General features: G+C 36.4%; 1 protein-coding gene and 2 long non-coding RNA genes across 4 annotated transcripts; all 3 read left to right on the top strand.

Annotated features, from left to right (window-relative positions):
* The first annotated feature begins 332 nt into the window (after window positions 1-332).
* Window positions 333-1,170, top strand: LOC126706576 (citrate-binding protein-like). Its single transcript, XM_050406108.1, has 2 exons — window positions 333-612; window positions 692-1,170. The coding sequence occupies exons 1-2, from the start codon at window positions 337-339 to the stop codon at window positions 1,073-1,075; spliced, it is 660 nt and encodes a 219-aa protein (XP_050262065.1). The 5' UTR covers window positions 333-336; the 3' UTR covers window positions 1,076-1,170.
* Window positions 1,171-5,880: 4,710 nt separating this feature from the next.
* LOC126706711 (uncharacterized) lies at window positions 5,881-26,894 on the top strand. 2 transcript variants are annotated; one of them, XR_007648693.1, is made up of 4 exons: window positions 5,881-6,050; window positions 7,376-7,452; window positions 7,944-8,098; window positions 8,203-9,955. It is a non-coding gene; the product is annotated as an uncharacterized LOC126706711 (long non-coding RNA). The 2 variants fall into 2 exon arrangements; XR_007648692.1 differs by lacking the exon at window positions 8,203-9,955 and adding an exon at window positions 25,190-26,894 and having other exon boundaries at window positions 5,882-6,050.
* On the top strand, window positions 17,099-19,072 carry LOC126706714 (uncharacterized). The gene is made up of 3 exons (XR_007648695.1): window positions 17,099-17,297; window positions 18,427-18,503; window positions 18,995-19,072. It is a non-coding gene; the product is annotated as an uncharacterized LOC126706714 (long non-coding RNA).
* Window positions 26,895-26,989: the final 95 nt, after the last annotated feature.

The following is a 26,989-nucleotide window of genomic DNA, read 5'->3' on the forward strand; positions in this document are numbered from 1 at the left end:
TGCTGACCACAAGAAGTCACCTTGCTCAACCCATGACATGCCTCCCTCATGCACATAGGTAGTTGAGTACAAGATGCCATATATAGCTTATAACTGGACCGTCCTTAAAATATTCTTGGGAGCACTGTAACCATGGCATTGCTATTTTTTAATGAGCAGACTGGTCATATTCCCATGTTAGTTGGGCAAGGAACATAAGTCCAAACAAAATTAACAAATAAAACAATATCTATGTTTGTCAAGTCTTAGAAAATAATTGTCAGCATAGGTCATAACCACTATATATGGATGCCTACAACTTCTGAGCTCCAACCACACCAAAGAGTGAGAGAATAAATGAGAAAAATGAATAATTCCGGTAGGTGTCTGCTTGTCATATTGGTTATGATCGGCGCACTAAAGATGTTCAATTTTTGTGGTGCTGATCTTACTGATGGCTTCACCCTTGTGCCATTAACAGAGTCAAATTTTGAGCTAAAGAAGCCATATGACATACCCCTAGACCAATGCTACAGTTTTGTTAATGGGGTTCACTATTTATGGGTCTATGCTGATGACAAGCCACACGACCCCGGTAGTCATACCCAGCCACGTACTGAAATTCGAATAAAGGTAATATGTATGCATGAATTCAGGTTTTTATTTATGCTCATAAATGCAAAAAGCATTAAGCAACTTCTTCCTTTTGTAGGGGCTTGACTATTCAAGTGGAGTCTGGCAATTTGAAGGCTATGGCTTTGCTCCAAATGGAACATCTGGTGCTACAGTAGCACAGATTCATGGTGCAGCTCAAGGTGCCACCACTTTGATACTAAGAATCTATGATGGGGACATGAGGTATTACAGTAGAGATCTGGTGGCTACTGATCTCTATGATAAGTGGTTCAGACTTAATATAATTCATAATGTTGATATGGGGATGGTAACTGTTTTCATTGATGGTGTCCAAAATTTTCAAGTAAAAGATGAAGGACCAGGAGACTTGTACTTCAAATGTGGTGTTTATGCTGCACCGACTAATATCAGCTACTACATGGAATCAAGATGGAGAGATATCAAAATATATAAACATTAATTGAGATAAATATATAAAATAAAAGATTTATGTTCCTATGTTGGTCTGTCCTGCAGACTTCTAAAATTAGACCTTGATCAGTTGACCTCTTCAGCGACCCAAAGATGTCTATAGCATCTGTATCTTTCTTCATAATATGATCAATTATCTCATTTTTTATCTGTTTCATGTTAGTACTAATGTTCAAAATTTGGTGTAAGGAAGAGGGATGCGTTGGTCACAGTTTGCTGACCCATCCTGCATCAAAGCTATGTTCAAGGAGAGAGTAATGCCAGACACAAATTTTCACAACATTTTTCACAACAGAAAAAAAAAAAAAAAAAAAAAAAAATTCATATCATCTAAGCAACAATTATAACAAGGTTACAAAAAGACTAAAATGGTACATTTCAAAATTTAGACTAAAACACAATGTATGTTTTTATTCCATAGCAATAATAATGATAATAGTAATTTTTTTTTAGAAACAAATACACACGTAAGGGAGAGGATATGGGGTTCTAAGTTTGACTCAAAGGCATACCACAAACTCCACTCAAAAGCCATGAAAACATAATAGCTATTTATGAAACTTGATTCTTTGATAGAAAACCAACATCAGTTAGTGCAGACCAGGTGAGAAAGATGCTTTAGACATTAATTAATTTTACTATTAGTGTCAATATTCAATACTTGAATCTTATAGAAAAAACCAAAAAGGTAATCTATTCATACCAAACCAAGTTCAGGATAACCAAGAAAAATAATACAAAAATAAAGAACTGGGACAACTTTTGATGTCAATATGACTAATGACTAATGAGTGATGGTTAATGGTTAATGGTTAATGGTTAATGGCTAATGAGCAATGGTTTCCGTTGTTTCCCTAGGTCAAGGAAAACAGTTCCTAGCACCTGGCATTTCATATCATTCGCCTATGTTGATCTCTTTGATTCCTGTTGATATTTCTGGCTCCAACCATCTAAATTCTTCAATTTCTGGTTGGAGTATGAGAATTTCTAGTCCATTGTTCAAAAGGGTTGGAGCAATCAAGTTTTGAGTAATCCATTGTTCAGAGCATATAAAAAGCTTGAGATTTTTAAGGGTGATTTCCGGAGGACAATTTGGCAGTTTGTAGAATAAATTTATTGAAGCCAGATTGAAAATGGAGGAGTGCACGATGTCATCCTATGTAGCCACAAGCCCACAACTCTTGTATCTCACGGGGCTTTAACACTCTATAACTGGGCCCTTATTCCTTGGTAGCATCGAAAACATGACATTGTTGTTTGCTAATGAGCAGATGTCATATTCCCATGTTAGTTGAACAAGGATAAGTCCAAACAAATAAAACAATATCTATGTTTCCAAATGCTTAGAAAATTATGGCCAGCAAAAGTCATGACCTATATAAATATAATATATGGATGCCTGCAACTTCTAAAGCTCCAACCACACTAAAGAAAGTGAGAAAAATGAATGATTTTCGTAGGTCTGCTTGTCTTATTAGTTCTGGTCGGCTCACTAGAGATGTTCAATTTATGTGGTGCTGATCCTACTGAAGGTTTCACCCTTGTCACATTAGCAGAGTCAAATTTTGAGCAACAGAAACTATATGACATACCACTCGAGCAACGGTACAGTTTTGTTAACGGGGTTTACTGATTATGGGTCTATTTCGATGACAAGCCATATAATCCCAATAGTCATACCAAACCACGGACTAAAACTCGAATAAAGGTAATATGTATGTATGAATTCATGTGTTTATTAATGCTCACAAAATGCAAAAGGATTAAGCAGCTGTTTCCTTTTGTAGGGGCTTGGCTATTCAAGTGGAATCTGGCAATTCGAAGGCTATGGCTTTGTTAAAAATGGAACATCTGGTGCTATAATATCACAAATTCAAGGTGCGAGAGAGATATTTTGTCAAACACATAATGTGCATGTTCCAAAATGGGAATGAAAAAATTATTTTGTAACGTGAATCCACTCAAATATTACACCAAAGACAAACTAAGTACATTACAATTGACAAAATTTTCATAAATCAAAATTTCCATGATCATACTCTTACATTAATTGACAATAGAAAATTAAAAAAAATAATAATAATAATAAACAATATTGACAACAGAGAAAGTTAATAGGTCATGAGTTATAACATATTGACATGATCTTGAATAAACTCTAAAGAAAATATCTAATTAAAAGAAAAATTGTCAAATAAAAAGGCCAAAATTAGTGTCATGCTGATTCCATATCTCTATTTTCTGCATCTCCGACTCTGCTACTGACAATACCGTGTACCCATTCTCTTCATTGGCTACTGCTACTTGCTCCCTCATTGCCACTACCACTACATTTGTTCTCTCCTGTGTTGACCACAACAAGAGCCTGTTTAGTTCCTCAACTCGTTCATTATATAATGATACCTTTGTCCGATATCTATTAATCATAGTATGAAAAATTTAGCAGAGGGCCCTGAAGAATTCAACTCAAGTTGATAAACATTTTTAAAGAATAACAGAGAAAGTCATTCTCTCAGATAGAATCAAGATTAGGATTCATCTCCGTCAGTTGGGCTTCGAGCAGTGCTACAATTTCAAGAGCCCTCTTTAGGTCACAAGCCTCACTAAGAGTTTCATCAGTCAAGATCACCTGAAGCTTTTCAGGGTCCACTAAGTCTTTCTGAATTCTGCAACCAGTACACAATGTTAAGCATGCTTCAAGATCATAATGATCCCCTGCTTCTTAAGAGTTCCACAAAAAGGACATACTGTTCCATATGCTTTATAAGAGCATTTTGCAAGTCGACAAGCCTTTTTTTTTTACACCAAAGACAAACTAAGTACATTACAATTGACAGAATTTTCATAAATCAAAATTTCTAGGAACTTCATTAATCAAAAATTTTAATGAACAGACTCTTTACATTAATTGACAATAAATCCCTATCTAAAATTAAGAATAAAAATAAAAAATACTAATAAACAATACGTCATGAGTCATAACATATTGACATGGTTGCTCTCTAATAAACTCTAAACAAAATAACTAATTACAAGAAAATTGGTCAATTGAAAAGGCCAAAATTAGTGTCAATCCATATCTCTTCCTTGCCTGCTGCTACTTGCTCCTTCATCGTTCTCCCCTGTGTTGACCACAACAAAAGCCAGGCAGAGTTGATCTTCATTACCAACTCTAAAAGACCAAATTTGGATCACTTGGTTAAGCTTTCTGCCAAGATCATTTTTTTCCACCACCTCATTCCAAGATTTTATCAGCACATAGCATGAGCTTTTCTTCCCTGAATCCTTGGGCATGTCCCATTGCCTCAAAACAATTTGTTTTACCTTACCAGAGGCCTCCATGAATGGGACTTCCATTGCTTGTTGTTGATCCAGATATTCTCTTTCTGCCTCCCTCAAGAAACTGCCATTGATTCGGCTTAAAGGCATGGACAACCGAGCGTTATGTCGGTTTAGGTCAGTCTTAGTGAGAGGCTTCTGTATGACCAAAACCAGTTGGGTTCCACCCATTTTGTCAATGATATTCTGGAAAGTTTGAGGCAGTTTTGGTGATGGGTTTGAGAGTGAAAGGGTTGGGTTCAATTTGGGCTTCTTTGGTGGCTTTTCTTCAATTTGGTCTTCCTTGGTGGCTTTTCTTCGCTTCTGGGTAACAAGCTTCAAACCTTGACAGTTGAAGCCATCAACTACTCTGGGTGGCGTGGGTTTGGGAGATTCAGAGTGGTTGGGAACAGCAATGGATGAAGCAGCAGAGATTCCCAAATGGGGTTTCTTGGGTGGGATTATTTTGAGGCGTGTGATGATCTTGGGGGAAGCACAAGCAAAACCCTCTGGTGGTAGTGAAGCTTTCCATTCCGGATCTGCAATGCCAGTGGATTGAGAAAATCTCTTCCTTTTGACGTTCAAATTTGGCAATTGGTAATGGGTACGAGGCTTGGAAGAACCAAGATTAGATCTTTTTCTTTGGAAGGAGCTCCAGGTGGGTTTGAAACGACATTGAAGTTTCTTCTCTTCTGAAGTCAGTGGCAGAGTGGGTTTTTTAGGGTGGAATAGAATCAAGTCCTCCAAAACCCTAAGAGTGAGCAAGTCCAAGTCCAGTTGTTCATCTCTGGTGCACTCTCTTTTGAGTTCATTAAATGACTCACACTCACAAAGTGAACCGGGAGTCACCATGGTTTTGATGATCAATTCTCTGTGAGTTACAGAGAGATAGAACAACAAGCAAAAAACAGAGACGAGAAAGAGACTCCAAATTCAATTCTGAAGTTGAATTGGCCTCCAAGAATCTTAATTTCTGTTTCTACACTCAGAAAAGGAAAGCAATTGTGGGCTACAAATTGGGTTTTCTCTGTGAGTTTCAGAGATAAAACCAGAAACAGAGAGAGAGAGAGAGGGTTTGTTCTTGGGTATGGAAATATGAGTGTTTTTTTTTTTTTTTTTTGTTGAGCAATGAGTGTATTTATATTAATTAAAAACATTGTAATATATCCTTCTCTGAGTGGGAGAATAAAAGCAGAGTCGGTCTCTCCGTCTCAGTCTCCGACTCGGAGTCGGAGAGACCAAAACAGAGGAGGGGTTGTATTTGTATGATTCAAAAATAACGGCTAGTTGGGATTTCTTTGTTCCCTATTTTACCCCTATCTTTTTACATTTATTTCTCATACCTGCCCAGTGCCCTCCCTGGTCAGCAAAAAAAGGCCACGCAATTAACCCTACCAACACAAATCAAATGACAATTTTGCCCTCAAACCCCCGCCACCGCCAGCAACTTTCTACCACTACGGAATATTTATTTATTTTATTTTATTTTGTAAGATGTAAGATCATTTTTTTTTTCCTTTCCTGTAAGTTACTATCTTTGATTAAATATTCATATTTTGGAATGTGTTTTCCTTGCAATTTTACTTACTCGGCAATGGCATGGGGAGACTGGAGAGTAAGGATTGGGGGTGACACACTGCATTGAGGTATATCTTTGTATTAGTGGTTTGATAATCTTTTTATTATTAGCTTTAATTAATGTTCTCTAAAAATTTGCAAGTCCATGAGTAAATTTCCACACTTCATATTTTGAAAATGAAAGCTTTCGGAATCGTGTCTTCCATCTTGGACAACCTTAAATTTTTTCAGGTTTCTTTAATTTTCATCCGTTCACACTTCACACTGATGTGAAATTCTTAGTAGCTGTACTACAAATATTGTTTTTTGTTTTTTTATTTTTTTCAAAAAGTTTTCATAAATGCTAGAAAAACAGGTCAGAACTACTTGAACATGCAAGAAAACCGGAGATTGATGATATTGCTATAGTGGGACCAGCAGTTTCTGCAGAAAATTTTCTTCATGGAAAAATTGATTACAAGGATTAAGTTTGGTATCTTTTTTTTTACTTGATTGGATTTAATGCTAGCTCTCCCACTAGGAACTACTTGGACACAGAAACCCATCTCATAGCAATTTTGAGATTGTACATGAATTTGCTGAAATCTGTCTTTGGCTATCAAAAATCCTTTTTTGCACAGTACAATTTCCGGAGGTCTGAAATCTAGCCTGTCTTTGATACTGAGAACTTCTCAAGAACATAAATTTGGTTAATGAATGGAGAGATGATAAAAAGTAGAGTGAAATTCATTGGTGCAATTAATTGGTTGGGTTTGGATGTTTTCATGGTGACGAATATATACACATGTGTGTGTATTAACTGTTAGTGACAATAATCGCACCTAATAAAAACACATCAATCCATAGTTTAAAAAAAAAAATCAATGGGCTTGTAAAAACTGTTAATTGCATAAAATTTTATTTATCAAGAAAAAATAATGATTGTCTTAGGGTTGATTCTTATTTGGCAAATGCTACTCATAAAAGCATAAAAAACTGAAGGTCATATTGGTCAGCTGCTTGCTCAGAACCCAGAAAGTCGTATGACATGCTTCATATTCAATGTTTCAGCTGAATATTGAGTATAGAATTATTACGGTGGCTTGACATTGCCAATGGTTATGTTACTTGTTTTGTGAATTCTCCCATACCAAACGCCACATAAATTCAATTTAAATTATATATACTTCCATTCATGTGTACCTTATCTTCTTCTGTCATCATAACTGCTACCACTGTCCATCTAAATCTAGGTTTCATTTTATTTTATGCTGAGGTGTGTTTATTTGATTTTGATCCACTCGGTTGTCTAAGTTATGTAATATAATTTTGTTGTGAACTTGGTTCTTCAAAAACAGTTAGTTTTATATCTCAAATGTGACTTACCCGTCTATACTGTAACTTCTTTGTGTAGTGATGCCAGAGAAATTTATGCAAAAAAAACTTACCAACTTCATTGAAAAGCGACTCAAGTCAGAAAGGGCTGCTTCTGTAAGCTTCAACCATATGCACAATTGTAATGTTTACAAATTTTGGTTTTCACTCTGAAGCAATACTTGTATGTTGATTCTTTGTTTATAGAACCATAGAGGATCTTACCCACTTTTCCTTCCCTTTGCTCAATAGACCTCCAAATAATCTACTTTCGTCTCTAACTCCTAACAGCTGATAAATTTAGGAATGTAAGTGTGATTTGGTTAACATTTTGGAATTAGTTTTCTTGCTTTAAGAAACAAATTGGTAATTACTGTTCCAAGATATTAACCACGCAGTAATATAACTGTTGAGGCCTTGGGGAAGCTTTATTTGTACACTTTTGGCTTCAATGTCTAAAATAGGTGACAATAGCTGGACCATATAGTCTTGGCCTTGAATGAGTAAATGTATTAAACTATTACTTAAAAAATGAAATATGTCTATTAATTTTTGACTATTTATACTTAACTAAGTGCTAATTTCTTTTTGGCTTTGTTGTGGTTTAGATTTGGACAAGCACATTGCAACAAACTATTGAAATGGCCAGAAAGTTAGAAATAGTTTTGTAAGCGATGTTGTGGAGACTTATGGCTTGAAATGGCTAAAAGATTTAGGTCCTGCATCTTTTGGAATAAGCGTAACAGAAGTATGATTTAACTTAGTAAGCACTCTCTACCACTATGGAATATTTATTTATTTTATTTTGTTGCACATAATTAATTCCCTCCTTGTTGATAATCTTAATCTTCCATTCTGACAAAAAAGGACAGGGAAGCCATTTAGACTTGGAGCCTTGAAGGTTTGCATGGACTTGATGTTATCGACCACCTAATCTGCAATAGAAAGTAGACAGCTCAACATTCTCAATCTCATCATTGCACTGCTGAAAGAAACCTTCAAATCCTCTAGCCAAGAAGGATTGGATGAGGTAAATAGCTCTCTAAAATTGGCTAAGAAGTATTCCTCAATCTCTTTGGATCATTTATCCACTAGTTATCCAAGTTTATCGTATCAATGTTGTTGGGCTTTCTTTGAATGATTGTGAATAAATGAAATTTTTTTGTATTTCTGTCACCTTCTTGAAGCCAAAGTTCTCTAGATTTTTGTGTTGATTCTCAATCATAACTGCATTCTCTGGAGTAGAACCATTAGCTTGGTAGACTTCTAGAAGCTGGAGCAATTCTTGTTTTTCAGATTGACACCACCCAAAGCACCTTTGTTCCACTTCCTATGAATTTACCCTTAACTTGTCCAACTTTCTCATAAATTGAAAATATATTGATCCATTGACACTCACATCCCACAAACTTCTAATTACATCATCACTCCTTTCATCTCTCAACCAAGTAGCCTGGTCTTGATCTTCTCCCTAATTTTATATTAGGATTTAGTATAATTGGGTTGTGGTCATTTTGTGGTTGACAAGAGCCTCATCCCCCCTGGTAACACACTGCCTTATATAGCCTCTATCTTATGCTGGAAATTTCTCCCTTTTATTACACCAAGTATGCCTAATTCCAATAAAACCCAAATTTATTCTTACATGAACTCTTTGAGACCTCTTCTTGAGGAAGAGCCAGCCTTGCATCCAAACTTTTTCTTCTCTTACAAGACAGTTGAAATCCCCACAGCAAACTCAAGGGCCTTAAATGCATTCACTGAGCTTGAAATGATCTTCCAGAATCTCTATTTCTTGAATCTTGGCAAAATAGGAAGCCCATAGCTGCGTACAAACAACCGATCCCTACAACCTGATTAAGAGATTACACCACTTACTTGCTAGGCAGATGCATCCACTACTTTTAAAACAACTTCCTTTTTTCCATAAAAAGCGCACTGGTACACAATGACAATCCACATAACCTAAGGTCATCGATTTTATTAATCTTATCCTTTTCCACCATAGTCTCAAATAAGAAAATAATGTATGGGTCATGGTCCCTCATGAAGACTCTAACCCTCACCATCTAGGCATTACCAATTCTTTAACAATTCCACACAAATACTTGCATTGCACATACTCTAAAACACTAAGAAAAAACTAGGAGGAAAATAAAGGGTCACCAGCTGACTCTGATCAATCAAATCCCCACTAAGAATGAAATCTTGTAGCTATTATACCTTAGTTTAGATTGAAACAAAAGCATGACCTGGTAAGGTAGTTGGGCAGTGATCAAGCAATGCAGGTGGAGAATGACAATAGAAACATACTAATGACCAGTTCCAGGAGAACAAGCTTGAGTCGCATCTAGACACATGAGGCAGAGGAGGAATCCAAATAACTGGGTGGGGATCAAAGCATTTTGCAGAGTGGAGCTTGTGATCAGCTTGGGAAAAGCTCAGTGCACTATAGCAAGAGGAAGTTATCATGTGTCTAGGGGAACGACATGGGGAAAGCTGCACCCTTTCATTAGGTGCTTTGGTTTACAACTTTAAGTTTCCTTGAAGGCTTGAAGCACTTTTTTGTACATTCAACCGTTTGAAAGAAATCTATTCATTATAGTTTTCATTTTTTGTTTTTTTTGTTTTATATATTCATTTTATTATTGTATGAAGAGTTGCAAATTTTAGTAGAATCTGTAGACAACTTCATATGCAGGTATTTGGTGCATGCCAATGGAATCTATGCCAGTTATTCCCTTCTTTCAACCATCATTGTAGCCATGCCTCGCCCCACTCCATGATTGTTTTCAAAACCTTAACTAATTGTACTTAGAATCATCATAAAAGCGAGAATTAAATCTTTAATTCTGGCTGCTGGAGACAACCATTACTTGAAGTGCAGCTTGTGGGTCTTTAGGTGCATTTTGTCATAAGGCCATAAAATTTTATAGCCCCGAAATTCATTGTAGTGGCTTGCCATGCAGTGCTTTGAATCATTTCCTTAAATGAACTTTTCAGCAGATATGTTCACCTGTGGCTAACCCCAGCAAGGACATTGACAATTCTGCCTTCCAAGGCTGACCACAATTGTGTTCTTACAGTGTATGTATTTAACGTGACGTCTTGCTCATACCATATATATATATATATATATATATATGCTTGATGGCCATTAGCGGTGCTGTTTGTAATCTTGCTAGTTTTGTGTATGCATTATGTTACTTGTTTTTGCTACTCATATGTAAGAAGTTTTCATTTTCAGGTTCCAGATTTTTATAGTTTTGATAATTATCATTGCTATAGAATTCACTCTTTCAAAGAGAAAGCAATGAGATATGGTCAAATATTGTACTTTAGGACCTGCATTAGCATTACCAAACCGATGCAAGTTCATCAAGTCCTGAGTGATTTTTAGTACAGGTTAATCAGAAGCCACTATTACATTTTACCATCATTGGTTCCCTGAAAGCATTAGACAAGCCCGATCACATGAGTATTTCTGTCATGGTGATGCAAGTGTAATGTAATATAATGAACGGGTAAAGTTGGCCAACCAATAACCATATTTGATTATTATATGTAATGGACAACTACCAGTGAACCTTAAGTCACTTACGAAAGTTTTAGCAAAATTGTAGTGTATCATTGCTGTTGGTCATCAACAAATTATTGATCAACCAAAAAATTAAAAAAAAGTTTATTGTGAGAACATAAATAAATAAACATTAAGACTTTAACACTTCGTTCGGAAGTTTATAAAGGAATGAAAATATTGTGTTTGGAAGAAAGGACACAAATAGTTTACTTCTAAATTAAAAAATAACAAGGTAGATACAATTAGTGTGTGTTTGGCAAAAATTAAAAAGTCAGTTTATTTTACTATCTAGCTTATTTTTGCCATTATTTATAGGTCTCACTGCACTTTTTGGTATTATTCATAAGTCTTACTGTACTATTTCAGCTAATTTTTACCTTTATTTATAGTACTTTCAGCAAAAAAAATTTAGTTTCAACAAAATAATCGGACCCGAAAATATACCCTTTATCTTTTTTCTCTTTTCTTTTGTTTTTTGGAAGATGAACCCAACAGTTTTGTTAAATACAGCCATGAATATTTAACATATTTCCAGCTTTCCTCCACTTATAATCACTGGCTTTTATTTGACATTCATCCAATAGATGATAAAGAAATACTTTGTTGTCAACTAATTAGACCTTGATTAAGGTTCACTCTACATGTCAAATTTCCACTCCATGAAAACTGGAAAGGTAGCTAGTAATTGAAGATTCTGAACCTGACAACACACTTTGCTTTCTTTAAGTCTTAATCAATAATTAAAACTAAAAAATCTACATCGCCGACCACAACTATGACCAGATAATTAAGTTCAAGCAGCCAAATAAAGTCAAAAAAAAAAGAAGGTGAGTGGTGGAATTCAATTTCAAGCTTATATGCCATTGAATGCAAGACTGAAGGTTTAGCCAAAAAAAAAAAAAAAAATGCAAGACTGAAGGAGTGAGACAAGACTTTTTTTTTTGGAGAAAGTGAGACAGACTTGGGATTGATGTTTATGTCTATTACTCCTTATTTTTTTAGATCCAAATTTTAGAATATGGTTTCACATAATTAAATCATTGGAGTTCTACGGACTGTTTGGTGTGATAAGATTACTCCACAACTTTTTGATTTAAGTCTCCTACAATTCTTCGTTGAGCAGTAATATTGATTTTATAGTACTAATTGGAGGTAAATTTTTTTACTAATCCCTCTTTCAAATTAATTTGTGCATTGGGTTTGGGTAGAAACTATAATTTAACAAAACTGGACTTAAACCCAATACATTTAAATTTTTGGATTAAGTCAAATATTAAAAAAAAAAAAATGGTAGAGGGGCGACCTGAGTTGGCGTCTTCCACCTAAGCATGACCATAGTGACACTCTACCTGCTGAACCCAGGCCTATATGTTCCTAATTTAACATTAAGTAATGTTCCTATATATTATTTTAACCTCAATAATATTCTTCCTAAGGTTTTATTTCCCCAATCTATATCTATATGTTACTAAAAGCTAAAGCGTAGTATTTTATGTTGCTTCGCTCACATTGAGCCATGTTAGCAGCCATATCATTCCCATCCTCTTTTCTAAATTTATCCTACAATTTTAAAATAATTTTTATCAATTTTAAAATACTAATAAAACTAAAATTATTTCCAAACTATCTCCACCATAAAACCCACTTCTTTTAAATTTAATTCCACCAGCCCATCACTTATTAATTAAATTCTAACTTAAAGCCTAAACCCAAGCCTTCTAAACTGAAAACCCTTTGAAAATCACAGTTTCAACCTCCTTAATTTCCTTCCCTTTTGTTTCTCACGTGTTCCTTCCCATTCCCCACCTTCTAACGGCAGTTTTCTCATGCAAATTTAATGTTGCTTCACTCACATTGAGCCATGTTAGCAGCCATATCATTCCCATCCTCTTTTCTAAATTTATCCTACAATTTTAAAATAATTTTTATCAATTTTAAAATACTAATAAAACTAAAATTATTTCCTAACTATCTCCACCATAAAACCCACTTCTTTTAAATTTAATTCCACCAGCCCATCACTTATTAATTAAATTCTAACTTAAAGCCTAAACCCAAGCCTTCTAAACTAAAAACCCTTTGAAAATCATGGTTTCAACCTCCTTAATTTCCTTCCCTTTTGTTTCTCACGTGTTCCTTCCCATTCCCCACCTTCTAACGGTAGTTTTCTCATGCAAACTGTGTGACTTCCCCTTCCCCACTTTCTAACCGCAGACTTCTTACGCAAAATATGTTCCTTCCCCTTCCCCACCTTCTAACGGCAGCCTCTCTATCTTCCTTACTCCTTTCCTCATAGTTTATAAATACTAACAGAAGCTGGATACTTCAGTTCAGGTATCTCTAAATCTCAGTTTGTTTTCTGCTCTATTCTTTTTGCTTGATTGCTTGATGTTTTTATTCACTTCTTACATTTTGTTACTGCCTACTGCCTCTTGAGTGTTGTGATGCGACTTAGATTAGTTCGTGTAGTATGTGCAAAATAAGGCAATATTGTTGCAGCTAAAACAATTTTCTGTGTTCTAAAACAATTTTCTGTGTTTGTGTCAATGTAGATTTAATGGATTTGATTATATACTTATATTTTGGTCGGACTGATGGGTTAAATTTGATTTTGATTAAGGAATATGGGTAAGAATGCTTTAAGTTTGGGGTGTTCGAGTTAAACTAGGGATTGGGTTTTATTTTTACTTTTCTCTTTTATTTCTTAAATCTAAACATGGGATGTGGAGTTTTTTTTTTGGGGGGGGGGGGGGTGGGTTGTGGGAATGTTTCTTTTTAATCTATACGTGGGAGTGTATTTCCGTGGCATTGGAGTGTTCTTTTTATAATATATGGATGCCTGCAACTTCTAAAGCTCCAACCATACTAAAGAGAGTGAGAAAAATGAATGATTTTCGTAGGTCTGCTTGTCTTATTAGTTCTGGTCGGCTCACTAGAGATGTTCAATTTATGTGGTGCTGATCCTACTGAAGGTTTCACCCTTGTCACATTAGCAGAGTCAAATTTTGAGCAACAGAAACTATATGACATACAACTCGAGCAACGGTACAGTTTTGTTAATGGGGTTTACTGATTATGGGTCTATTCCGATGACAAGCCATATAATCCCAATAGTCATACCAAACCACGGACTAAAACTCAAATAAAGGTAATATGTATGTATGAATTCATGTGTTTATTAATGCTCACAAAATGCAAAAGGATTAAGCAGCTGTTTCCTTTTGTAGGGGCTTGGCTATTCAAGTGGAATCTGGCAATTCGAAGGCTATGGCTTTGTTAAAAATGGAACATCCGGTGCTATAATATCACAAATTCATGGTGCAAGAGAGATATTTTGTCAAACACATAATGTGCATGTTCCAAAATGGGAATGAAAAAAATTATTTTGTAACATGAATCCACTCAAATATTACACCAAAGACAAACTAAGTACATTACAATTGACAAAATTTTCATAAATCAAAATTTCTAGGAACTTCATTAATCCAAATTTCAAGGATCATTCTTTTACATTAATTGACGATTGATCCCTATCCAAAAATTAAAAAAATAATAATAAACAATAGGTCATGAGTTATAACATATTGACATGATCTTGAATAAACTCTAAACACAATATCTAATTAAAAGAAAAATTGTCAAATAAAAAGGCCAAAATTAGTGTCATGCTGATTCCATATCTCTATTTTCTGCATCTCCGACTCTGCTACTGACAATACTGTGTACCCATTCTCTTCACTGGCTACTGCTACTTGCTCCCTCATTGCCACTACCACTACATTTTTTCTCTCCTGTGTTGACCACAACAAGAGCCTATTTAGTTCCTCAACTCGTTCATTATATAATGATACCTTTGTCCGATATCTATTAATCATAGTATGAAAAATTTAGCAGAGGGCCCTGAAGAATTCAACTCAAGTTGATAAACATTTTTAAAGAATAACAGAGAAAGTCATTCTCTCAGATAGAATCAAGATTAGGATTCATCTCCGTCAGTTGGGCTTCCAGCAGTGCTACCATTTCAAGAGCCCTCTTTAGGTCACAAGCCTCACTAAGAGTTTCATCAGTCAAGATCACCTGAAGCTTTTCAGGGTCCACTAAGTCTCTCTGAATTCTGCAACCAGTACACAATGTTAAGCATGCTTCAAGATCATAAAGATCCCCTGCTTCTTAAGAGTTCCACAAAAGGGACATACTGTTCCATATGCTTTGTAAGAGCATTTTGCAAGTCGTCAAGCCTTTTTTTTACACCAAAGACAAACTAAGTACATTACAATTGACAAAATTTTCATAAATCAAAATTTCTAGGAACTTCATTAATCAAAAATTTCAATGAACAGACTCTTTACATTAATTGACAATAGATCCCTATCTAAAATTTAAAAAAAAAAAAAAAAAATACTAATAAACAATACGTCATGAGTCATAACATATTGACATGGTTTCTCTCTAATAAACTCTAAACAAAATAACTAATTACAAGAAAATTGGTCAATTGAAAAGGCCAAAATTAGTGTCAATCCATATCTCTTCCTTGCCTGCTGCTACTTGCTCCTTCATCGTTCTCCCCTGTGTTGACCACAACAAAAGCCAGGCAGAGTTGATCTTCATTACCAAGTCTAAAAGACCAAATTTGGATCACTTGGTTAAGCTTTCTGCCAAGATCATTTTTTTCCACCACCTCATTCCAAGATTTTATCAGCACATAACATGAGCTTTTCTTCCCTGACTCCTTGGGCATGTCCCATTGCCTCAAAACAATTTGTTTTACCTTACCAGAGGCCTCCATGAATGGGACTTCCATTGCTTGTTGTTGATCCAGATATTCTTTTTCTGCCTCCCTCAAGAAACTGCCATTGATTCGGCTTAAAGGCATGGACAACCGAGCGTTATGTCGGTTTAGGTCAGTCTTAGTGAGAGGCTTCTGTATGACCAAAACCAGTTGGGTTCCACCCATTTTGTCAATGATATTCTGGAAAGTTTGAGGCAGTTTTGGTGATGGGTTTGAGAGTGGAAGGGTTGGGTTCAATTTGGGCTTCTTTGGTGGCTTTTCTTCAATTTGGTCTTCCTTGGTGGCTTTTCTTCGCTTCTGGGTAACAAGCTTCAAACCTTGACAGTTGAAGCCATCAACTACTCTGGGTGGCGTGGGTTTGGGAGATTCAGAGTGGTTGGGAACAGCAATGGATGAAGCAGCAGAGATTCCCAAATGGGGTTTCTTGGGTGGGATTATTTTGAGGCGTGTGATGATCTTGGGGGAAGCACAAGCAAAACCCTCTGGTGGTAGTGAAGCTTTCCATTCCGGATCTGCAATGCAAGTGGATTGAGAAAATCTCTTCCTTTTGACGTTCAAATTTGGCAATTGGTAATGGGTACGAGGCTTGGAAGAACCAAGATTAGATCTTTTTCTTTGGAAGGAGCCCCAGGTGGGTTTGAAACGACATTGAAGTTTCTTCTCTTCTGAAGTCAGTGGCAGAGTGGGTTTTTTAGGGTGGAATAGAATCAAGTCCTCCAAAACCCTAAGAGTGAGCAAGTCCAAGTCCAGTTGTTCATCTCTGGTGCACTCTCTTTTGAGTTCATTAAATGACTCACACTCACAAAGTGAACCGGGAGTCACCATGGTTTTGATGATCAATTCTCTGTGAGTTACAGAGAGATAGAACAACAAGCAAAAAACAGAGACGAGAAAGAGACTCCAAATTCAATTCTGAAGTTGAATTAGCCTCCAAGAATCTTAATTTCTGTTTCTACACTCAGAAAAGGAAAGCAATTGTGGGCTACAAATTGGGTTTTCTCTGTGAGTTTCAGAGATAAAACCAGAAACAGAGAGAGAGAGAGGGTTTGTTCTTGGGTATGGAAATATGAGTGTATTTTTTTTTTTTTTTTTTTTTTGTTGAGCAATGAGTGTATTTATATTAATTAAAACATTGTAATATATCCTTCTCTGAGTGGGAGAATAAAAGCAGAGTCGGTCTCTCCGTCTCAGTCTCCGACTCTGATTGGGAGAGACCAAAACAGAGGAGGGGTTTGTATTTGTATAATTCAAAAATAACGGCTAGTTGGGATTTCTTTGTTCCCTATTTTACCCCTATCTTTTTACATTTATTTCTCATACCTGCCCTCCCTGGTCAGCCAAAAAAAAGCCACGCAATTCAACTTACCAACACAAACCAAATGACAAGTTTGCCCTCAAACCCCCGCCACCGCCAGCCACTTTCTACCACTACGGAATATTTATTTTATTTTATTTTGTAAGATGTAAGATCATTTTTTTTCCTTTCCTGTTAGTTACTATCTTTGATTAAATATTCATATTTTGGAATTCTACTTACTCGGCAATTGCATGGGGAGAGGCAGGATTGGGGGTGACACACACTGCATTGAGGTATATCTTTGTATTAATGGTTTGATAATCTTTTTATTATTAGCTTTAATTAATGTTCTCTAAAAATTTGCAAGTCCATGAGTAAATTTCCACACTTCATATTTTGAAAATGAAAGCTTTGGAATCGTCTCTTCCATCTTGGACAACCTTAAATTTTTTCAGGTTTTTTTTTTTTATTACAAGGATTAAGTTTGGTATCTTTTTTTTTTTTTTTTTTAACTTTACTTGATTGGATTTAATGCTAGCTCTCCCACTAGGAACTACTTGGACACAGAAACCCATCTCATAGCAATTTTGAGATTGTACATGAATTTGCTGAAATCTGTCTTTGGCTATCAAAAATCCTTTTTTGCACAGTACAATTTCCGGAGGTCTGAAATCTAGCCTGTCTTTGATACTGAGAACTTCTCAAGAACATAAATTTGGTTAATGAATGGAGAGATGATAAAAAGTAGAGTGAAATTCATTGGTGCAATTAATTGGTTGGGTTTGGATGTTTTCATGGTGACGAATATATACATATGTGTGTGTATTAACTGTTAGTGACAATAATCGCACCTAATAAAAACACATCAATCCATAGTTTAAAAAAAAAATCAATGGGCTTGTAAAAACTGTTAATTGCATAAAATTTTATTTATCAAGAAAAAATAATGATTGTCTTAGGGTTGATTCTTATTTGGCAAATGCTACTCATAAAAGCATAAAAAACTGAAGGTCATATTGGTCAGCTGCTTGCTCAGAACCCAGAAAGTCGTATGACATGCTTCATATTCAATGTTTCAGCTGAATATTGAGTATAGAATTATTACAGTGGCTTGACATTGCCAATGGTTATGTTACTTGTTTTGTGAATTCTCCCATACCAAACGCCACATAAATTCAATTTAAATTATATATACTTCCATTCATGTGTACCTTATCTTCTTCTGTCATCATAACTGCTACCACTGTCCATCTAAATCTAGGTTTCATTTTATTTTATGCTGAGGTGTGTTTATTTGATTTTGATCCACTCGGTTGTCTAAGTTATGTAATATAATTTTGTTGTGAACTTGGTTCTTCAAAAACAGTTAGTTTTATATCTCAAATGTGACTTACCCGTCTATACTGTAACTTCTTTGTGTAGTGATGCCAGAGAAATTTATGCAAAAAAAACTTACCAACTTCATTGAAAAGCGACTCAAGTCAGAAAGGGCTGCTTCTGTAAGCTTCAACCATATGCACAATTGTAATGTTTACAAATTTTGGTTTTCACTCTGAAGCAATACTTGTATGTTGATTCTTTGTTTATAGAACCATAGAGGATCTTACCCACTTTTCCTTCCCTTTGCTCAATAGACCTCCAAATAATCTACTTTCGTCTCTAACTCCTAACAGCTGATAAATTTAGGAATGTAAGTGTGATTTGGTTAACATTTTGGAATTAGTTTTCTTGCTTTAAGAAACAAATTGGTAATTACTGTTCCAAGATATTAACCACGCAGTAATATGACTGTTGAGGCCTTGGGGAAGCTTTATTTGTACACTTTTGGCTTCAATGTCTAAAATAGGTGACAATAGCTGGACCATATAGTCTTGGCCTTGAATGAGTAAATGTATTAAACTATTACTTAAAAAATGAAATATGTCTATTAATTTTTGACTATTTATACTTAACTAAGTGCTAATTTCTTTTTGGCTTTGTTGTGGTTTAGATTTGGACAAGCACATTGCAACAAACTATTGAAATGGCCAGAAAGTTAGAAATAGTTTTGTAAGCGATGTTGTGGAGACCTTATGGCTTGAAATGGCTAAAAGATTTAGGTCCTGCATCTTTTGGAATAAGCGTAACAGAAGTATGGTTTAACTTAGTAAGCACTCTCTACCACTATGTGTAAGGTTGAATTTATTCAACCATCTAATTGGTTTTATTCCGTGCCAAATTTGCTTGTAATTCAGCATTTAGTAACCCTGTATTTAGGTGGGATTATTGTAAGGGTAGTGAGTGAGATAGAGTGAAGATTGCTCAAGAGTGTGCAAGAAAACAGAGTGTCGCGGCTGGGACTCGCGGGTGGACTCGCGGCTTCAACCCGCCAGAAGATGCACACGTGCCAAGCATGCTGGAAGATGAACAGTCATGCTAGCTGGAGCACTACAGGACAAAATAGGACAACTGGCCATACGGTTAACTCGCGACTGGATCTCGCGACTTGGTCAAGCCGCGAGGTCAAGCCGCGAGCCACCCCTGTTTTGGAAAAACTTGACGTTTCACATTCCTCTTCACTCCAGTATAAATACCCTTTTAACCCACGATTGAAAGAGAGCTTCCAGAGAGAATTTTGAGAGAGAAACCCTAAAGAAAAACAAGATTGTTTCACACACAATCCCTACCTTAGAGTCTCATCAAATTCCCTCACTCTCTTCCTCTCCATTGTTAAATCCTTGAGAGGCATTATACCAAATCTGGTTCTCACCATCATCATCTCTGTGAGACAGTCGTTTGGAGTTCTGGGAAGCAGTTAGGAAGGAGCCAATCTTCATTGGTTGATGCTACGGTCTAGTAGCGGAATCCGAGAAGCTAGAAAAGAAAAAAGGTTCGGCGCAACCTCGTTGGAGCAAGAAGCTTGGAGGGCTTAGGTGCATTGGGTAGATTAGGCTTGGAGGGTCTATTGCTGTCCTTGTATCCCAACTGTATTTTCTAGTGGATTGATTACCGCTTGGAGGGCGGCGGAGAGGTTTTTCGCCGAGGTCTTCGGTTTCCTCTTCGATAACACATCTGGTGTTATCTCTGTGTTTGCATCTTCCTTCCTCTCTATCTCTGCCTTTACATTATCTGCTGTGGTTTATTTTGTTATGGCTTAGATAGTTGTTTAACCAATTCCATATTATAGCATATGTTAAGTTTCCGCACACTAGTTGTTTGACATATTGCTTGTGTTGGTTAAGTTGGTTTTTGGGGGTCTAAACGTTCAAAAGTGTTTTTGTACACGTTTTTGAACTTTCAATTGGTATCAGAGCGGGTACACTTGTTGTGGTTTAAATACCTAAGTGTGATCCTTGACCCCTTGTGTTTTTTTTGCCATGGATTGTGCTTTGTATGACTGTTTGCATGGTTTGGTTGGTGATGAATGTAACATGCCACGTGTTTGTGAAAATGCCTCTATGAGTGTTAATCCTCATAAGTGTGATGACATGTTATTTGAATCTTTGGGTGTTGTTGACAAACTCTTCAAGAAAAATGCTAAGAAGTTTCAAAAGAATTTGAGCAAGTTATTTTGTGAAAATGATGATTTGATTGCTAAGCTCAATGAATCCAACAAATTGGTTGAGAAATATAAAAAACTTGCTGAAATTTCTCTTGAAAAGCTGAAAGAGTTTGAATGTTTGAATATGGACTTGGATGCTAAACTTGTTTTGTCTAACAAACTTGTTGATGATCTTAAATGTGAAAATGAATCTCTTAAGATGCATGCCAAGTGTTTGATTGCTGAACCTATTGTTAAAAAGGATGATAATGTTTGTTGCAATCATGTTGTGGTACCCGATTTTGTGCCTAGTGTGTGTTCTACCTTAAAAGTCAAATCGGTGTACATTCCTCCACATAAAAGAAATCAAAAGGTGGAGAGAAAGGTTGTTAAGTCAAAGCCTTCGTTTAGGTCTCAACCTAAGGCTTTGGATGGATCTAAGTTTGTTCCAACTTGCCACCATTGTGGTGTGATTGGTCATATAAGACCTCAATGTCATAAGTTGAAGAGGGAACAAAACCATGTTGCTAGATCCATTCCCAAAAAGCCTAGTGGACCTAAACACATTATTTGTCACCATTGTGGTGCCTTTGGTCATCTAAGACCTCATTGCTCTAAGTTTCAAGCTCTTAAGAGAATCAAAAGAAAAGAGAAACTTGAGCTTTTTGGAAGTTGTGCTAAAAAGAATAAACTGGATTTGAGTGAAAATAGCATGTTGTTAAAGAAAATGTTTAATGCTCTTAACTCCTTGACTATGTGCATCTCCGGTTCTCATTCTTTCAACCCTCGTCTCGCTTCTCTTGAGACACTCATTCCAAACAATCGTTCCGTTTGGATGAGGAAGGGTTCCTATGGTTGAGCTTTTGCTCTTTTGGTCCTTGATCTAATTCTTTCGATCTTTGTAGGACCCTTCATGCATTAGATGCTTCATTGTCATGCATTTGTGCATCATGCATATCTTTATATGCATTGTTTTGTTTTTGTTTTGATCTTACTTTTATGTCTTTGGTTTGTGTGTGTAAAAATCCAAAACCACATAAAAAGTAGAAAATCAAAAAGCTTGATCGACGTTGTTGAGTTTTGTCTCAAAACTTGTTTTGCCTTGTACCTTTGTGCTAATGGCTTTGTGCATTTTCGAGCATTGCTTGTTTCTTTGCACTCATATCACTGTGGAAGTAATCTTGAAATCTATGTGATTGTTGTAAATAGATCTTCAAACTTGTCATGAATGATTAGTGAATGGTTATGTTGATCTTGAAACTTGCATAGACTTGTGTCTATATATCTTCCCACTCTTTATTTTTGTTTTTGCTAAGAAGAGCTCAGCAAATGTAAATCTCCCAATGAAAAGAGATATTGAGCTGCAAAAGCCTGTCGCACATTCTAGTATTCGACTAGGAAAAAGGGTAAGCGACTTTATATTAAAGAGAATGTTTATTTAAAAAGCCAAAGGCTTGTTCATTAAAGTGAAATATCAAATATCACTCTCACAATGAGAGGCGATTGTCTCAAGAGATCAAAATGATCAAATGTTATGGAGTCAAATGTAAAGCTCCAAGATATGTTATCAAGTTTTGTGGGAGGTCATATATACATATTTCTATAATTGAGATGGATCACTTGATCTAGTGCTAATTGTGTATGCCTTGGTTGAATTGATCATTGAAGCTTCACATTAGACTAAGGACTATTTCATTGTTGATATCCACACACAACACACAAGTTTATATTCAATAAATGTCATATTCATTTGTGTGATTGTACTTGATGAAATGTGTTTTCACATGCTCAATCTTTGTTAATTCAAGCCAAAAAGATTTTTGAGTGTTTTAGGTGTTTTTGGAAAGTATTTTGTTAAAAAATCTGAAATTTTTCAAGAAACCCAGTTTTGCCCTGTTTTGGCGACTCAGTCGCGGGTAAGTCAAGTCGCGAGACTCAGTCGCGTCTTCGCGGGTCATTTTTGGCAACTTGTTCGCGAGTGGAAGGTCCAGTCGCGAGGGTTACTCAGAGATTTTGGCGGCTCAGCTCGCAACTCCCTCGCGGGTAGACCCTCCAGTCGCGAAAAACACTTAGAAAATTTTTCAAAATTTTGTCTTTGAGCGTTTTGGCGGCTTGCCCTGGCGACTTAACTCAGTCGCGAAAATCGCGTGTTTTGCATATTGAGGGTTATTTTCAAAGTTGTTTTCAAAATTTTTTTTTTTCATTTTTCCCCTCATGCATCATTGGCATTGTTCGTACCTTCATCTCTTGCCCTTGTTTCTCCTTGACCCTTTGTCTATTCCTGACAAAAAGGGGGAGAGTATACTCTAATGAGTATGTCGGAGTGTTTTGTCATTTCTATATGACTCTTGTGCACATCCTTAGGGGGAGAAATTCTATTTCTCATGCACATTTGTAGGAGGAGAGATATTCCATAGGGGAGATGCATATACCAAGGGGGAGAAGACATTGAGATAATAAGAAAACTTTGTTTTGAACAAGCACAGGCTTTATGGTGCTTTGAGTTATGTTTTGTGATTCTCTTCGCATCATGTTTTTGTTTTAGACATGCATACTTCCTTATGCTATTGTGCTTCTTTGAATGCATGTTCGGATGATCAATTGCTTTGCTATGTGATCATTGTTGTCATTTCTATATGACTGTTTTGGTGTTTGATCAAGTTGCTCACATGTTTCACATCATGTTTACTTGATCGCAATTTACTTGTTACATTATACTTATCCTTTTATTACTTGCTTTACCTTGAAGGTCTAATGTGTTTTGCGCAAGTGTTTCAGGTTACAAGTATATATGTTCCAAGTGCATCACAGCTTCTCATCACTTTGAAGGGGAGAAACTTTATGCACTTTTAGTTTATATTGTTTAAGTTTTTATTCAATATAATGTGTTTGTACCCATATGCTTATGTAAGCTTTTAGGGTTATTGTTTTATGCATAGTTTGTAGGCTTTATGGTATGTACCTTGCTTAAGTGCAGCCTTTATGCTATGTTGAAATCAGTACCTTAATCTAAATGTTCTGCATTTTGGTTTTTGTACTGTCACTCTTGTGCCCTTGTAGGATTGTTCCTAGATGCATATGCCTTGTGTGCTATGCATTGGTTGAGTGTTGAGCATACAAGTGTCTTGCCTTGTGCTTGTTAACTTGTATGTCCTTGTGTTCATTCCAAGTGTGAATGAGCACTGTGATCACTACCTTGTGGTGTTCACTTGGTTGATCAAGCCATGATTTGTTTATTAACTCCATCTTTGCTTGATCTCATATTGACTGTTTCATATGCATTTATAATTTTCTGCTTACAATGATCATGGTGTATTGTTGTGTTTCAGGAGTTTATGTTCATATGATTCAAGTGCTTCACAGCTTCAAGAGTTAGGTGTGAGTGAATTTTGTTCAACTGTTCCCAACTCACATGTTAAGTCTAGAGTCTGTTTTAGGGTTTTGTCACGGAATAGCCAAAGGGGGAGATTGTAAGGTTGAATTTATTCAACCATCTAATTGGCTTTATTTCGTGCCAAATTTGCTTGTAATTTAGCATTTAGTAACCCTGTATTTAGGTGGGATTATTGTAAGGGTAGTGAGTGAGATAGAGTGAAGATTGCTCAAGAGTGTGCAAGAAAACAGAGTGTCGCGGCTGGGACTCGCGGGTGGACTCGCGGCTTCAACCCGCCAGAAGATGCACACATGCCAAGCATGCTGGAAGATGAACAGTCATGCTAGCTGGAGCACTACAGGACAAAACAGGACAACTGGCCATACGGTTAACTCGCGACTGGATCTCGCGACTTGGTCAAGCCGCGAGGTCAAGCCGCGAGCCACCCCTGTTTTGGAAAAACCTGACGTTTCACATTCCTCTTCACTCCAGTATAAATACCTTTTAACCCACGATTGAAAGAGAGCTTCCAGAGAGAATTTTGAGAGAGAAACCCTAAAGAAAAATAAGATTGTTTCACACACAATCCCTACCTTAGAGTCTCATCAAATTCCCTCACTCTCTTCCTCTCCATTGTTAAATCCTTGAGAGGCATTATACCAAACCTGGTTCTCACCATCATCATCTCTGTGAGACAGTCGTTTGGAGTTCTGGGAAGCAGTTAGGAAGGAGCCAATCTTCATTGGTTGATGCTACGGTCTAGTAGCGGAATCCGGGAAGCTAGAAAAGAAAAAGGTTCGGCGCAACCTCGTTGGAGCAAGAAGCTTGGAGGGCTTAGGTGCATTGGGTAGATTAGGCTTGGAGGGTCTATTGCTGTCCTTGTATCCCAACTGTATTTTCTAGTGGATTGATTACCGCTTGGAGGGCGGCAGAGAGGTTTTTCGCCGAGGTCTTCGGTTTCCTCTTCGATAACACATCTGGTGTTATCTCTGTGTTTGCATCTTCCTTCCTCTCTATCTCTGCCTTTACATTATCTGTTGTGGTTTATTTTGTTATGGCTTAGATAGTTGTTTAACCAATTCCATATTATAGCATATGTTAAGTTTCCGCACACTAGTTGTTTGACATATTGCTTGTGTTGGTTAAGTTGGTTTTTGGGGGTCTAAACGTTCAAAAGTGTTTTTGTACACGTTTTTGAACTTTCACTATGGAATATTTATTTATTTTATTTTGTTGCACATAATTAATTCCCTCCTTGTTGATAATCTTAATCTTCCATTCTGACAAAAAAGGACAGGGAAGCCATTTAGACCTGGAGCCTTGAAGGTTTGCATGGACTTGATGTTATCGACCACCTAATCTGCAATAGAAAGTAGACAGCTCAACATTCTCAATCTCATCATTGCACTGCTGAAAGAAACCTTCAAATCCTCTAGCCAAGAAGGATTGGATGAGGTAAATAGCTCTCTAAAATTGGCTAAGAAGTATTCCTCAATCTCTTTGGATCATTTATCCACTAGTTATCCAAGTTTATCGTATCAATGTTGTTGGGCTTTCTTTGAATGATTGTGAATAAATGAAATTTTTTTGTATTTCTGTCACCTTCTTGAAGCCAAAGTTCTCTAGATTTTTGTGTTGATTCTCAATCATAACTGCATTCTCTGGAGTAGAACCATTAGCTTGGTAGACTTCTAGAAGCTGGAGCAATTCTTGTTTTTCAGATTGACACCACCCAAAGCACCTTTGTTCCACTTCCTATGAATTTACCCTTAACTTGTCCAACTTTCTCATAAATTGAAAATATATTGATCCATTGACACTCACATCCCACAAACTTCTAATTACATCATCACTCCTTTCATCTCTCAACCAAGTAGCCTGGTCTTGATCTTCTCCCTAATTTTATATTAGAATTTAGTATAATTGGGTTGTGGTCATTTTGTGGTTGACAAGAGCCTCATCCCCCCTGGTAACACACTGCCTTATATAGCCTCTATCTTATGCTGGAAATTTCTCCCTTTTATTACACCAAGTATGCCTAATTCCAATAAAACCCAAATTTATTCTTACATGAACTCTTTGAGACCTCTTCTTGAGGAACAGCCAGCCTTGCATCCAAACTTTTTCTTCTCTTACAAGACAGTTGAAATCCCCACAGCAAACTCAAGGGCCTTAAATGCATTCACTGAGCTTGAAATGATCTTCCAGAATCTCTATTTCTTGAATCTTGGCAAAATAGGAAGCCCATAGCTGCGTACAAACAACCGATCCCTACAACCTGATTAAGAGATTACACCACTTACTTGCTAGGCAGATGCATCCACTACTTTTAAAACAACTTCCTTTTTTCCATAAAAAGCGCACTGGTACACAATGACAATCCACATAACCTAAGGTCAACGATTTTATTAATCTTATCCTTTTCCACCATAGTCTCAAATAAGAAAATAATGTATGGGTCATGGTCCCTCATGAAGACTCTAACCCTCACCATCTAGGCATTACCAATTCTTTAACAATTCCACACGAATACTTGCATTGCACATACTCTAAAACACTAAGAAAAAACTAGGAGGAAAATAAAGGGTCACCAGCTGACTCTGATCAATCAAATCCCCACTAAGAATGAAATCTTGTAGCTATTATACCTTAGTTTAGATTGAAACAAAAGCATGACCTGGTAAGGTAGTTGGGCAGTGATCAAGCAATGCAGGTGGAGAATGACAATAGAAACATACTAATGACCAGTTCCAGGAGAACAAGCTTGAGTCGCATCTAGACACATGAGGCAGAGGAGGAATCCAAATAACTGGGTGGGGATCAAAGCATTTTGCAGAGTGGAGCTTGTGATCAGCTTGGGAAAAGCTCAGTGCACTATAGCAAGAGGAAGTTATCATGTGTCTAGGGGAACGACATGGGGAAAGCTGCACCCTTTCATTAGGTGCTTTGGTTTACAACTTTAAGTTTCCTTGAAGGCTTGAAGCACTTTTTTGTACATTCAACCGTTTGAAAGAAATCTATTCATCATAGTTTTCATTTTTTGTTTTTTTTGTTTTATATATTCATTTTATTATTGTATGAAGAGTTGCAAA

The sequence above is a fragment of the Quercus robur genome, chromosome 11 (assembly GCF_932294415.1).
Source record: "Quercus robur chromosome 11, dhQueRobu3.1, whole genome shotgun sequence".
Classification (NCBI taxonomy): domain Eukaryota; kingdom Viridiplantae; phylum Streptophyta; class Magnoliopsida; order Fagales; family Fagaceae; genus Quercus; species Quercus robur.

What these genes read in the sequence shown, in the direction of transcription:
- LOC126706576 (XM_050406108.1), top strand. Translation starts at nt 337, where the DNA reads ATGAGAAAAATGAATAATTCCGGTAGGTGTCTGCTTGTCATATTGGTT. An exon ending in GTACTGAAATTCGAATAAAG is followed by an intron (nt 613 to 691) that starts GTAATATGTATG and finishes TTCCTTTTGTAG; the next exon opens with GGGCTTGACTATTCAAGTGG.